Source organism: Hyperolius riggenbachi, chromosome 1, assembly GCF_040937935.1.
Source record: "Hyperolius riggenbachi isolate aHypRig1 chromosome 1, aHypRig1.pri, whole genome shotgun sequence".
Lineage (NCBI taxonomy): Eukaryota > Metazoa > Chordata > Amphibia > Anura > Hyperoliidae > Hyperolius > Hyperolius riggenbachi.
Genome location: NC_090646.1, coordinates 5447943 through 5462575, shown reverse-complemented (window position 1 = coordinate 5462575; position 14633 = coordinate 5447943). Strand labels below are relative to the sequence as shown.

The 14633-nt window shown below is 43.0% G+C and overlaps 1 protein-coding gene across 1 annotated transcript in view; it reads left to right on the top strand.

The window, feature by feature from the left end:
- Window positions 1-13063, top strand: part of LOC137532699 (vomeronasal type-2 receptor 26-like) — a 59695-nt gene extending 46632 nt beyond the window's left edge. Inside the window, exons 4-5 of the mRNA XM_068253528.1 lie at window positions 3402-3525; window positions 12171-13063. Coding sequence (XP_068109629.1) covers window positions 3402-3525; window positions 12171-13063 — 1017 coding nt within the window. The remainder of the gene's footprint in view (window positions 1-3401; window positions 3526-12170) is intronic.
- Window positions 13064-14633: the final 1570 nt, after the last annotated feature.

Below are 14633 nucleotides of genomic sequence, written 5' to 3'. Positions count from 1 at the left end.
ATTCGGATGAAGCCTGAATGAGTTTCATTCAGATGTCATCCTTTGAGTGGGTGTATGCGGGGGGGGGGGGGTAAACTTACCCAGCAGCCCTCTTCTTTAACCCATCCCACAGCGCGTCCCACGCTGAGGTCACGTGACTACAAACACTTCCTCCTTCTGGGTTGAAGGAGGAAGCCTAGTAGTCATGTGCCGTGGCTTGGAACGCAGTGTGGGAGGCACCGTGGGACGGGTTAAAGAAGAAGGCTGCTGGGTAAGTGTACCCCCCCCACCACACACATCCGCTCAGGTACACTAATTAGAGGATAAAATCTGAATGAAATCATTTGGATTTCGTCTGAAATGTATCCAGAGCTCATCCCTGCTACTTAATTTGAAGACACAGGGTTGGCCACCAGATTTCCCTCTACTACCTGCAGAGGGTGCTCTAAGCAATGCACAGTGGAGCTGAGAATAATAGTTATTTGTGTTTTGTCTTAAGAGCAGCCAGTGGCCTGGAATGAGTCGTTACTCTGCATGAACCCATTTATGATCGAGCCTCTAAGGTTGTGTCGATTGGTATTGATTAAGACTCTAGTTTAAGTGACACCAAACATCGTTCCTAATCTAACATCACACCCTGGCTTGTTTCACAGGGATTATCCATCTGACTATGAACTGCTTCTAAAGCTGACATAGCCGCCATTCTGGAGGCTCTATTTAAAGTTGGATCTGATCCCCCACAAACCTTTAAGAGATATCAAAGATGGATTTTGAATTCTATTCCTAGGGGAAAATGGTGGGGTAGCATTACTTCCGGCTGTTACATTAAAGAACAACTATCAAAGAAACTGTTCTCATCTGTAACCCCACATACCTATAGAGCTTTCAGACAGCAACACTAGAAAGCTTTCCAGAGGTCTCTAATGACAGCCTGTGTGAAAAAAAATCCTTGTTTACTAGCTGTTTTTTATTAGTTTTGTGTCGGTGTCAGGCTAGAGGCTAAAGGCTAGAGCCATACCATGTAGCTAGGATCCACTTCTCTGTCACTATTCACAGAGGAATAATTTACTGTTTGTTTCTGCCCCGCTCACACACACTGCTTTTTCACAGATTATATGAGAACAGCTGAGGATTTTTAGGCTTCTACTTTAAACACTCCCACCCTGTGGTCATAACAGGTACTACACATGATAGAGGTTGTTGCATAGATACACATTTTTATTTCTTACAGAAGATGATGTGAGAACCAGCCTATGCCCCACCCACTTCCAGAAGAGAATATGATTGGTGAGGATAATGGCAGTGGGGGCTGAGAAACTAAGGAAGTTGATGTTTCCATTGCAATGATGCATGCAGTACATGTATTCAGAACTTATTCAGATTATTCAGATGAGCCTGGCCAGGCATGAGATGCTTGAGGGGTTTACAGTGCATGGCAAGGTCTTTTCACAGGAGCTGCTAGAATGATTTATGTAGAAGAAACTAGTGATGAGAATGAGTTTAGCATAACCATCAATTTGCATCATAACTCACAATGACCATGCACAATCATAATGTTACATTTCATGAAAAATAATATTTCATTCATGTAAAGGTAATCAGGCGTCATCATTTTGCAATTTTGCTTAATTTTCGCCTCATGTTGTGCTGTTTAGCTGTTAATAGCAGAGCTTCTGTACAGGCTATCATCATCAGAATTGTATGCTAAGGGGAATAGTGGGAACAAGTCAAAAAGACCTTGTAATTTTTGAAAAGCACGATTTAAAAAATGCAAAGGAAAAGTGGTTTTGTCATTTTTCTAAGTTTAAAAAAAAAAAAAAAAAAAAATATATATATATATATATATATATATATATATATTTTTTTTTTTTTTCCCTTTGCCTTTTTAACATTGTTTTTCTAAAAAATAGAAGGTCTGTAACGTTACATATTCTATGTGCAGCTAGATGCCTGACCACCGCTAGCTGTGGAGCGGCAAAAGCCCATCTACCCTCTCAGTTAAAATGTCAGGTCGATTTTAATCTGCAAATGGAAACAACTTTCAGATATAAAAAAAAAAAAATAACCAAGGAGTTTCTTATTCATTGACCATAGACTGACCTATTGCCACTACCAAGAACACCTCTTAACATTTTAGCTGTAGCAAAACTCCATTGATCTCTCATTAATACACTCTGCCTATTGTTGGAACTACTTTGTACTGTATGCCCAAATGCTTACTTATCGCATACTAGCTGATGGCCCGACGTTGCCCGGGTATGTATTTGGCTGGTGTTGGCGCCGCCCAATTTTCCTAACCCTAACACACAATTACTCAATGACCAAGTTTGTGAGCTTTGCGGTCTTTAACATCAATTATTTGCATTAAAATGAAACAAATCTGGTTGGCTGTGACTCCACCCCCTTTTCTGAATTTGAACCCCAATCACCCAATGATCAACTGTACCAGGTTTGAGGCTTGTGTCATTAACAGTGCAAGGATGGCAGCAATGTAAATAATCCCCCCTTGAAAATCAATAGGTGAATTTTGATTGGCTTTTGTAGGCTCCACCCACCTTTCTAAATATTAATCCCAGTCACCCAGTGACCAACTGTGCAAAGTTTGAGAACCCTGCCATTAACCGTGTAAGAATGGCTGCAGTTTACATTTTCCATTGGAATTTGTATTTGTCTCCTGCCCTTTTTGGTTATGGGAATAAAAATTATCCTATACTTTATTCCAGGTAATGTACTATGTGTGTGCCAAATTTCATTCAAATCCGTTCAGCCATTTTTGCATGATCGAGTAACAAACATCCAAATATCCGAACTTTTTATTTATAATGTAAGTAAGATTTTTTTGTATGGTTTACTGTTTGTTTTTTATGTCTTAAATTGGACTGATTCAATTCTCTCTCAACTTGAGAGTTTAGAGTTATTCTTCCAGCTATGTTGTCCTTTTATATATACTCAAATAAAAATCAAAATTCAAGATTTAAAAAAAAAAAAAAAAAAAAGGTCTGTTTAATATATTCTTTTTTGGACTTGTTCCAACTATTCCTCCAACATACCCAGGAATTTTGCTGACAATAGCTTGTATGGGACTTTGCTATTAACAGCTAAATCCGGCACAAAATGAAACAAAAATTACACAAAATGACAAATGGTTTACACAATATCAATTGAATGTCCAAATCATAGTTACATTGGGCCATAATTGTGAAACATTGTGCAAAATTATGCAAAATCGTAATTAGCAGATTAGGATCATTGCTAGAAGAAACAAGTTTTAAACATACAAATCAGGATTAGGTTATTTTGTAAACCACCTCCTCATCCATCACTTTTTCAGGCAGCATTGATGAGCAAACCCTAAAAACAATTTGTATGGAATTTTCCCAAAAAAGGTAATTTTCATTTTTTCTTTCATTTTTCCTATGTAGGCCCCGCAGTCTCGCTGCTCAGAACGTTGTCCCCCCGGATACAGGAAAGTTACAGTCAATAAATACCCTGTCTGCTGCTATGAATGTGTCCCCTGCTCAGAGGGAGAGATATCCAATGTGACAGGTACTCAGAGTTACAAAGTTATATAATAGTTTTATTGTTTTATGTAACATTTGTAGTTGATTGTGATGTATAATCAGCTGTCATTGTGTCCTTGTGTTTTTGTCAATACTGTAAATTGTGACCGTTTTTATTTTTTTTGTGAGTTTTGCGTTGCAATGCTCCGCCCCCTCACATTGCAACACAATGTCAAAAAAATCGATTTATATGACACTGCGGCAGAGTGCACTTTCAGGGCCATATACCTAGCACCGCCCCCACGCACACCGATCACATGCCCCTGCACGCCTTTCACTGCCCCTCACCCAGTGATGTACTCCCTGCTAAACATGGTCATATACATAGCACTGCCCTCTTGCATGCCCCCACATGCCCTTTACTGCCCCTCACCCAGGGATATGCTCCCTGCTGGACAGGGCCATATACATAGCACCACCCTCACGCACACCGATCACATGCCCCCCGCACGCCCTTTACTGCCCCTCACCCAGAGATGTACACCCTGCTGGACAGGGCCATATACATAGCACCGCCCCCCACACACCCTTCACTGCCCCTCATTCAGTGACATACTCTCTGCTGGACCAGGCCATATACATAGCACCACCTCCCACGCACACCACTTCCATGCCCCTCGCATGCCCTTCCCTGCCCCTCACCCAGTGACATACTCTCTGCTGGACAGGGCCATATACATAGCACCTCCCACACACCCTTCTCTGCCCCTCACCCAGTTACATAGTTACATAGTTATTTTGGTTGAAAAAAGACATACGTCCATCGAGTTCAACCAGTATAAAGTACAACACCAGCCTGCTCCCTCACATATCCCTGTTGATCCAGAGGAAGGCGAAAAAACCCTTACAAGGCATGGTCCAATTAGCCCCAAAAGGGAAAAATTCCTTCCTGACTCCAGATGGCAATCAGATAAAATCCCTGGATCAACATCATTAGGCATTACCTAGTAATTGTAGCCATGGATGTCTTTCAACGCAAGGAAAGCATCTAAGCCCCCTTTAAATGCAGGTATAGAGTTTGCCATAACGACTTCCTGTGACAATGCATTCCACATCTTAATCACTCTTACTGTAAAGAACCCTTTCCTAAATAAATGGCTAAAACGTTTTTCCTCCATGCACAGATCATGTCCTCTAGTCCTTTGAGAAGGCCTAGGGACAAAAAGCTCATCTGCCAAACTATTATATTGCCCTCTGATTGTCAAAAACCTGAGCGGTCAAAAACCTGAGCGGTTTTTGCCTTTTTCATGATTGATAACTCAGTAAAGGACCAGCCCTTAAAGCGTTGCTATCATATAAATCCGGCATAGTGGGGTCTGAACCCTGTATAACAGTAATTATAGATTGACGGTATACCTTGAAATGAATCAGAGCACTCAGTGTATGATTTTATATAAAAAATTGTATTTGCTTATCATACAGCATATAAACAAAATATGAACAGTTCCAAGTAGTGTTTCCTTCTAACAGTATTCCATCTCATCAAGGCTTTAGAGCCAAGCAATTATCAATCATCTATGTACATTCAAAAAAGAATATAACAGTTGTGTTATGTAGAATAAGATCAAAAGTAGTCTCATCTGTATCAATAGCTGTGTATCTAGTAGCTGTGTAAACTTGTAGTAATCTTCTTAAAGAAATAGCATAAAAAATAGCTTCTAAAAAACTTCTTGCTAACATCTTAACAAAACTTAATGCTGAAAAATTAATACAGTAAATCACCAGAATATTCATCATATTACCCCTTCTCTGTCATCTCTTCAGCATCTAGAACCACGTGTGGGAAGGTAGCTTCTGCCTCATGTGTCTTCTCAGGAGATTGTTGGGCTTCTGCAAACTATGAGCTTTCAGCTTCTACCTTTATAGGGGCTGGAGGCAATATGGCTGCCTAATCTGGACTTTCCCTGGATCCCAGGTTCTGATTGGCTAAAGCTTTCGTGCGTCAATGCTTTATCATGTTTTGATTTCCTAAGTCACAATATTATTGTTTATAAATTCTTAATTACCTTATCTTGTGGGAATTTACGTCATTTGGAGTGCTTGACATTTGATATAGGGTCATTTCTGACGCACTTAATTAAAAATGGACGTCAACAGCCATCTTGTTTGTTGGCTGACCCAGACATGGAGACTAAACAATGTCATTTAGGACGCATTTCTGATAAAGTGTTCGCTGCTAATTAGTTTTTGGAATGTGTCTGTAATTTCCCAGGTCAGGTTGACCCTATACACAGACCTGTAAGAGCCTTCAGCAATTTAAGGCTTATTAAAACATACAGGGCTTCTAATATACTTATTTAAATATAAAGCTTATTATATAATTCTTCTTAAAACAATTAATCATAAAAGAAATAATTGCACATTAAATCTTGATAATAAAAAATCCTTTTCCATATATTTGTCTTTCTGATGAAGAAATAAATATCTAATTTCAACCGGCAGAGGTCAGCCTTTCATAACAAATAACAAACAGTATTAATAATGTTGACGCCAGGTGGCATCATGGAGTCATCTTTAACTAATTGGGAAAACCCCTTGTTTTATATTTTATATCTTCCATGTTTTGACTTTCTCTGTCTGGGAAATGTTTATATTTTCTTGCTGGCCTTGGCCTTCAAGCTAAGAAACATGTCAACATCTTCTAAAACTAAAACAATCTCACAAGAAGGTTTCACAGACCCAAATCATCACTAGCTTTTAAATATATTTTAAAGTAATAGATTCTATTATATAGGGTTTAACAATAACTATTTCTTTCTTTAAAGGGTCTGTATTGATCATTAATATTTATATTAATAATATCTGTGTGTAATAATTATGTGCATTTATGATTACTGCAGTAACATAAGTTTAACTTGCTTTTCTGTCTTCACACAGAAGCCTCTTTAAATGTCAAGGCCACGCACTAGCATTAACAAGAATGCTCTGACTTTTTGTAACTAAAATAATCTTATAGGCCTCACAGCCTGGAATATGCTATGTCACAGAGCAATATAAAGTACTCTAACTTTTCACTTTACAATGAAATTTTGCATAGAACATTAAAACTTAACACATATCCATATGACATATTTTCCTGCATAAATAAAACCTCTAGAATTCTGACATTTATTTATACATGTTAATTAGATTCCCTCTAAGGCGTCTTTTCTCTAGACTAAATAAACCCAGTTTATCTAACCTTTCTTGGTAAGCGAGACCTTCCATCCCACGTATCAATTTTGTTGCTCGTCTCTGCACCTGCTCTAAAACTGCAATATCTTTCCTGTAATGTGGTGCCCAGAACTGAATTCCATATTCCAGATGTGGCCTTACTAGAGAGTTAAACAGGGGCAATATTATGCTAGCATCTCGAGTTTTTATTTCCCTTTTAATGCATCCCAAAATTTTGTTAGCTTTAGCTGCAGCGGCTTGGCATTGAGTACAATTATTTAACTTGTTGTCAATGAGTACTCCTAAGTCCTTCTCCAAGTTTGATGTCCCCAACTGTATCCCATTTATTTTGTATGGTGCTAGACCATTAGTACGTCCAAAATGCATGACTTTACATTTGTCAACATTGAATTTCATCTGCCATGTATGTGCCCATATAGCCATCCTATCCAGATCCTGTTGCAATATGACACTATCTTCCTGAGAGTTGATGATTCTGCACAATTTTGTATCATCTGCAAAAATAGCAACATTGCTCACTACTGCATCTACTAGGTCATTAATAAATACATTGAAGAGCACTGGACCCAGAACAGACCCCTGTGGGACCCCACTGCTAACAGTTTCCCATTTTGAGTATGATCCATTGACCACAACTCTTTGTTTTCTGTCCATTAGCCAGTTCCCTATCCATGCACACAGACACTTCCCCAGTCCTTGCATCCTCACCTTTTGCACCAGACTTTTGTGGGGAACAGTGTCGAAGGCCTTTGCAAAGTCCAAGTATATCAAATCTACAGCATTCCCAAATATCCATATTAGCATTCACTACCTCATAAAAGCTGAGCATGTTAGTCAAACAGGACCTGTCTTTAGTAAACTCATGTTGATGCTGAGAAATAAGATTATTTTCTACTAGGAAGTCATGTATAGTATCTCTTAGTAACTACTCAAATAGTTTGCATACAACTGATGTTAAGCTTACAGGTCTATAATTTCCTGGATATGATTTTTTGCCCTTCTTAAATAATGGGAAAACGTGGGCTGTACGTCAATCCACTGGGACTCTGCCAGTTGAAAGAGAGTCACAAAAGATAAGATAAAGGGGTTTATCTATAACTGAACTTAATTCCCTTAGGGCCCGAGGATGCATGCCATCCGGGCCAGGTGCCTTGTCTATTTTTAATTTATTTAGTCTTGCCTTCACTTCTTCCTGCGTTAAGTATTTAATATTACAGTTAGAAGATTGAGACTCTTCTGCCTCTGTAATTTGGAACAGTGATGTTTCTTTTGTGAAGACAGAAGCAAAGAAAGCATTTGATAACTCTGCCTTACCTTGGTCATCCACCATTGAGTTCCCACCCTCATCCTTTAGGAGTCCTATACAGTCAACCTTTCTTTTTTTAGAGTTGATGTACTTGTAAAACTTTATTGATTTAGATTTGATATCCCTAGCGATTTGATTTTCAGCTTCGATCTTTGCCAGCCTAATTTCTTTTTTACTATTTTTATTGCACTCCTTATAATTGCTTAGTGCAGCCTCAGTCCCCTCCTGTTTTAGGACCTTATAGGCATTCTTTTTCCTCTTCATTTTATCCCTAACCTTTCTATTCATCCATAGAGGCCTTTTTTTATTCCTAGATATTTTGTTTCCATATGGGATGTACATACTACAATATTGATTGAGAATACGGTTAAAAGCTTGCCATTTCCCTTTAGTGTCCTCCCCTTGTAGTGCATTATCCCAGTTCACCAATCTTAGTGCCTGCCTAATTTGATTGAACTTTGCTTTTCTAAAATTCATAGTTTTAGTGGTCCCGCTGCCCCGTGGCCTATCAGTCACCAGATCAAACGTTATCATGTTGTGATCACTATTTCCCAAATGTTCTTGAACCTGCACATTTGATACCTTATCTGGTCTATTAGAAATGATCAGATCCAGTAACGCATTCCCCCTAGTTGGTTCCGTTACCATTTGAGTCAAGTAATTGTCCTGTAGTGCTGCCAGGAATCTGCTGCTTTTACCAGAATGGTACAGACTAACCAGCAAGCTCATGGTGACCCAGAACTCATTGGAGTTCTGGGTCACCAGAACTCCAGGTTACCAGAATGGGTAGCCTCAATACCCCAGTCAATGTCTGGAAAGTTGAAGTTGCCCATAATTATGAACTCATTTTTACTTGCAGCTTTTTCAATCTGCTGTAGTAATCGCAGTTCTGCAGCTTCATTAATAAGAGGTGGCCTGTAGCATACCCCAATAAGCAATTGGCAACTTTTATTTCCACCATGAATATTTACCCAAACGGACTCTACATATTCGCAATCTTCCTCCATCTCATCGTTGAGGACAGCTGTAAGAGAATTCTTAACAAAGAGACAAACCCCTCCACCTTTTTTCCCTGTTCTATCCCTCCTAAACACATTGTATCCTTTTAAATGCTGGACAGGAAGTACATCACTGGGATTCCCGGCTTTCCCATATTTGTGTTGTTCCGCACATGAGCGCCGTACATCTGCCTCCAACAAATTTACAATTTTTGTATCTCCCACTGACTTCCACTCATTCCACTGCCGTTGTGTCACCGCGGAAGTCGCACAATAATGCGTTGGTGACTTTGTGGTGGGTCAGCAGGTAATCGGAAGTCTCCAGCACAATGTCTCCCAACGTGCTTAGTACACTAGACCCCATACACTTCCTTTGCTGATGTGTTACCCATCGTGCAGAAAGGGTAACAGGATGCAAAAGAAATGCCCGAGAGTAAAAGGGGCCTCCCGGAGTGATGAGATGAGCCACTGTGGGGTGAGAATCGGCTTGCAGCTTGGTTTATGCCATCAGGCCAATGACATGAGAGAATGCCTGGCTATTATGTCTGTCTTAGGACTTCCAGGAGGAGTCTCTCTGATCAGCCAATAATAATAGGTGCAGATGCTGTTAGGTTTGCTGATGTAGCTGCCATGTGTCTTTCAGAGGATGCGGGAGTCATATAGTATGGCATTGCCTCAGAGGCAATAATTGCTTAGTGGTGCCACACAGTGGCATATATAGAGCAGTGCAAGCATGGCTCATGCCATGGGGACCATGCCTGCCCCCTGCCACTACTGTCTGCTCCCCCCTACTCCTATTGCCGCCCACACCGATGATGTCTGAGCCTCACTTGTCCCATCAACAATAACAGACATCAGATTCTGCAGCAACATCAGAGCCAGAGACGGTGCATAGACCTTCAGCGTCTGGTGTACTGAAAATGCGAAAGTCACGTCATTGGTCATTGGACGTCATTTGCAGTACATCAGGTGCCGACTGCGTGTGCTCCGTCTCTGGCTTTGATGTCTGTTATTGTTGACGGAACAAGTAGCCTCAGGCAGCAGTGGCGGGGGCGGCAACAAGGGGCGGGCGTTCATTGCCAATCTGAGGTCTCGAATGCCCCAGCCCGCAGCACCCTCTGTCCCAGCAAGCAGCACCCTAAGCAAGCCAGCAGCATCCTCTGCCCCAGAAAGCAGCACCCTATGCCTGCCAGCAGCACCCTGTGCCCCAGCAAGCAGCACCTTAAGCCAGCCAGCTGTGCCCTCTACCCCAGCCAGCAGCACCCTCTGCCCCAGCAAGCAGCATTATTCCCCAACCAGCAGCACCCTCTGCCCCAGAAAGCAGCACCCTCTGCTCCAGCCAGCTGCACCTTCTGACCCAGCGTGTACCCTGCCCCAGCCTGCACCTTTCACCCTGACCCAGTCTGCACCCTGCCCCAACCTGAACCTTGCACCCTGCCCCAGCCTGCACCCTGCACCAGCCTGCAGCACCCTGTCCCAACCAGCATCCTGCTCTAACCGGAACCTTGCACCGGGCCTTAGCCTGCACTTTGCACCCTGCCCCAGGAAGCAGCTTGCAACCTGCCCCAGCCAGAACCTTGTACCCTGCCCTAGTCTGCACTTTGCACCCTGCCCCAGCCTGCACCTTGCACCCTGCCCCGCACCAAGCCACACCCACCTCATAATTATCAATCTGTAAAGAACAATACCTAGAGGAAGGAAGGAGTGACATAAAGAACTCCCAGAAACTCACAGTCTACCAATCACTGCAGAGGGAGTACACAGTTCCCCGTATCTAGAGATGCTACAAAACCAAAAGACAAAAAGCCTATACTGTCTGAGCACCCAAAGCCTGGAGATAGAGACAGGGTGGCACAGACAGACATTGAAGCCCCGGGAGGAGAGACTGTGCAGGCAATGTGACCAGGGGGTGCTGGAGGATGAGGCCCACTTCCTGCTACACTGCAGGAAATACGCACCTGTGAGGACCGCCCACTTCCAGAGACTCTCCGCCCACAGCCTGGAGGTAGAGACAGGGTGGCACAGACAGACATAAAAGCCCTGGGAGGAGAGACTGTGCAGACAGTGTGACCAGGGGGTCCTGGAGGATGAGGCCCACTTCCTGCTACACTGCAGGAAATACGCACCTGTGAGGACCGCCCACTTCCAGAGACTCTCCGCCCACAGCCTGAAGATAGAGACAGGGCAGCACAGACAGACATGGAAGCCCCGGGAGGAGAGACTGTGCAGACAATGTGACCAAGGGGTCCTGGAGGATGAGGCCCACTTCCTGCTACACTGCAGCAAATACGCACCTGTGAGGACCGCCCACTTCCAGAGACTCTCCGCCCACAGCCTGGAGATAGAGACAGGGCAGCACAGACAGACATGGAAGCCCCGGGAGGAGAGACTGTGCAGACAATGTGACCAGGGGGTCCTGGAGGATGAGGCCCACTTCCTGCTACACTGCAGCAAATACGCACCTGTGAGGACCGCCCACTTCCAGAGACTCTCCGCCCACAGCCTGGAGGTAGAGACAGGGCGGCACAGACAGACATGGAAGCCCCGGGAGGAGAGACTGTGCAGACAATGTGACCAGGGGGTCCTGGAGGATGAGGCCCACTTCCTGCTACACTGCAGCAAATACGCACCTGTGAGGACCGCCCACTTCCAGAGACTCTCCACCCACATCCCAGATTTCACCTCCACAGATGAGGAAAGGAAACTCTACATCCTACTGGGGGAAGAGGAAACAACCGTGCAAATAGCTGCCCGATATGTCACAGTCTGCCACCAACTGAGAGTAAAAAAATACCCCATGGACTGTACACTTCTTATACTGCCCCCTATACCCCTACCCTATAGACTGTAATGCCCAGACCCCCATACTGTCCCTTATATCCTCCACACCCTTATGAACTGTATACTCTAACCCCCTATACTCTTCCCTTATCTCCCCTCCCACCACCGGCACCATGCTAATGCTGATGTTTTGCTTTGGCAATGTTAAATGTATTTGATCCTACCAATAAAGGTTATTTTTGGATTTGTATATTTATTTGGTTCTGTGTCACCATCAGCCCTCTGGGTAATCTGTAACAAATGTTTAATATCCACAATCATCACATAATGAGTACATCTTTGTATTTCATGTCTCACTTTATCTTCTCACAGACAGTGATAAATGCCACAGATGTCCGGACACAGAATGGCCAAATGAGAAGACAGTAAAATGTATTCCAAAAACACTTGAGTACCTGTCACACGAAGACACATTGGCTCTCATCTTTTCAGTCTTTTCTCTCGCAAGCTGTGTCATTACTGTTATTACGTTGAAAGTGTTTATTTCATTTTGGGACACTCCAGTTGTGAAAGCCAATAACCGGACTGTGAGCTTCATCCTCCTGACCTCCATCCTGCTGAGCTTCCTCTGTGTCTTCTTGTTCCTGGGACTTCCTGTGGACATTACCTGCATGCTGAGACAGGTGTCATTTGGGATCTTCTTCACCATCGCTGTCTCCTCTGTCCTGGCCAAGACTATCACTGTCTGCATTGCTTTCAAAGCCACCAAGCCTGGATGTTACTGGAGAAAGTGGATGGGGAGTAAATTATCTAATTATGTTGTAACAATCTGTTCTTCTGTCCAAGTTCTGATTTGTACTATCTGGCTGTCAGTGTCTCCTCCCTACCAAGAGAATGACATGTCCTCTTCTCCTGGGATAATCATCATCCAGTGTAATGAGGGGTCAGTGATTGGCTTCTACTCTGTGTTGGGTTATATGGGGCTTCTGGCCGGTGTGAGCTTAGTTCTGGCTTTCATGGTGAGGACATTACCGGACAGCTTTAATGAGGCCAAGTACATCACGTTCAGCATGCTGGTGTTCTGCAGTGTCTGGATTGCCATGATCCCGGCCTATGTGAGCACCAGAGGGAAGTACATGGTGGCTGTGGAGGTATTTGCCATACTGGCCTCCAGTGCTGGGTTGTTATGCTGCATATTTCTCCCCAAAATATACATTATTCTCATAAAGCCAGAAATCAACTCTAAAGAACTATTCCTGAAGTGAAATAATTAATAGAGAGAATATTAAAAAAATGCATTCCGTAAAGTGTAAATGTATCCTCAGTGAGCACAACAGATGCACTATTCTCCAGTAACACATTGTCTACAATAAAGCAGAGATATTATGTACAGGGCCGGATTTCCCATAAGGCACTGTAGGCACGAGCACACAGGCGCCTTAATTAGGAGATGCTGCTCCCCATCCCTGAATGTCCCCCTGGCAACAGATTCTGAGTTCCCCTCACTACATCAGACTCCCCCATGCAGCTCCTCTACATGACCAGCTGGTGGCCGCCCCTTCTGCCTCCTCTCCCTGTCTGCACTCCTGGTATCACTCCTGGTAACATTTGTTTGATCCATCTAGGTCATAAGTCGGCGCCGCCTTTCATCATGACACGCGCAGGCTCGCTGTAGTGTGTACTGTGTTGCTAGGCAACAGGAAGCCGCATTCTGCAGTGGCTCCTGATCTTCCTGTAGAGTGGGACTACAAGCCAGTGAATAGGACTGAGGAGGAGAGTGGCTTCAACTTCAGCTGGACGGGGATAAGCAGAGATCCAGGAGGAAGTCGGGTGCAGTAGTAGAAATAAAACTCCAAACATTTACTGAATTGTTTTTATAAGGGATGCCTATAAATATACTTTTCATAGGTTGCTACATAATCAAATACACCTTCCCCCTTCAAAAAAAAAAAAAAAAAAAAAACAACGCCAAAGACTATCCTAACTTATGGAGGACAATTAACCTCCCTGGTGGTGCATTTCTGCCAGGAATTATGAGTCAAAAGCTATACATTTTTTTTCATGAATTTTGAGCCTCCAATTCTTAAATCTTAACTCACCAAAATATATCAGAATAAAGGCCTGGTAGACATTCTGCATATAAATAAAAGATTGGAACACAAAATTGTTGAAATAATGAAATGTATTATTAAACTGAAAGAATAGCAAAACTGTACAAATAAGGCAGCAGATTATGCAGTATGTACACATATACACCTCATACACCTCCCTGGTATATTTTAAAACAGGGGATGGCACACAGGGTAACATCGCAATCGGGACTGTAGAATCAGGATACATTTCTGAATATTTTCCCCTTCTCGTCAGTCTTGCTGCAGCATACAGCACATGTCCTAGTTGGGACATTTTTGGGGGAGTTGGTGGAATGTATTCCATAAAGTGGCCAGTGAGGCGCTTTGGGTTTACTACATAGGAGGCACGGTACCCAACTCTGGCATCTGCTGCAGTCTGGTATTTCAGGCAGGTGCAGTCGCACAGCTTACAGATGAAGTCAGCATGTGTTACTGGCCGGTCACTTTGCTGCTTGTGGAGAATGTACCAGATGATTTGTTCCAGGGATGGCCGAAAATCTTTTTATAATATTTTTCTGCTGTTTGCTTATGGCAGGATAAAAAGTCACCACCTGGTCAGCTCTGTCCACACCACTCATGGTGCTGTTGTAGTCCACCACGACCTGAGGTTTTTCAATCTCTTTTCCTCCTCTCGTTCTGGTGGGGACAGTGGAGGTGTTGTGGACTCTGGAGAGGAGACACACGTTTTTTTTGTCCCACCAGC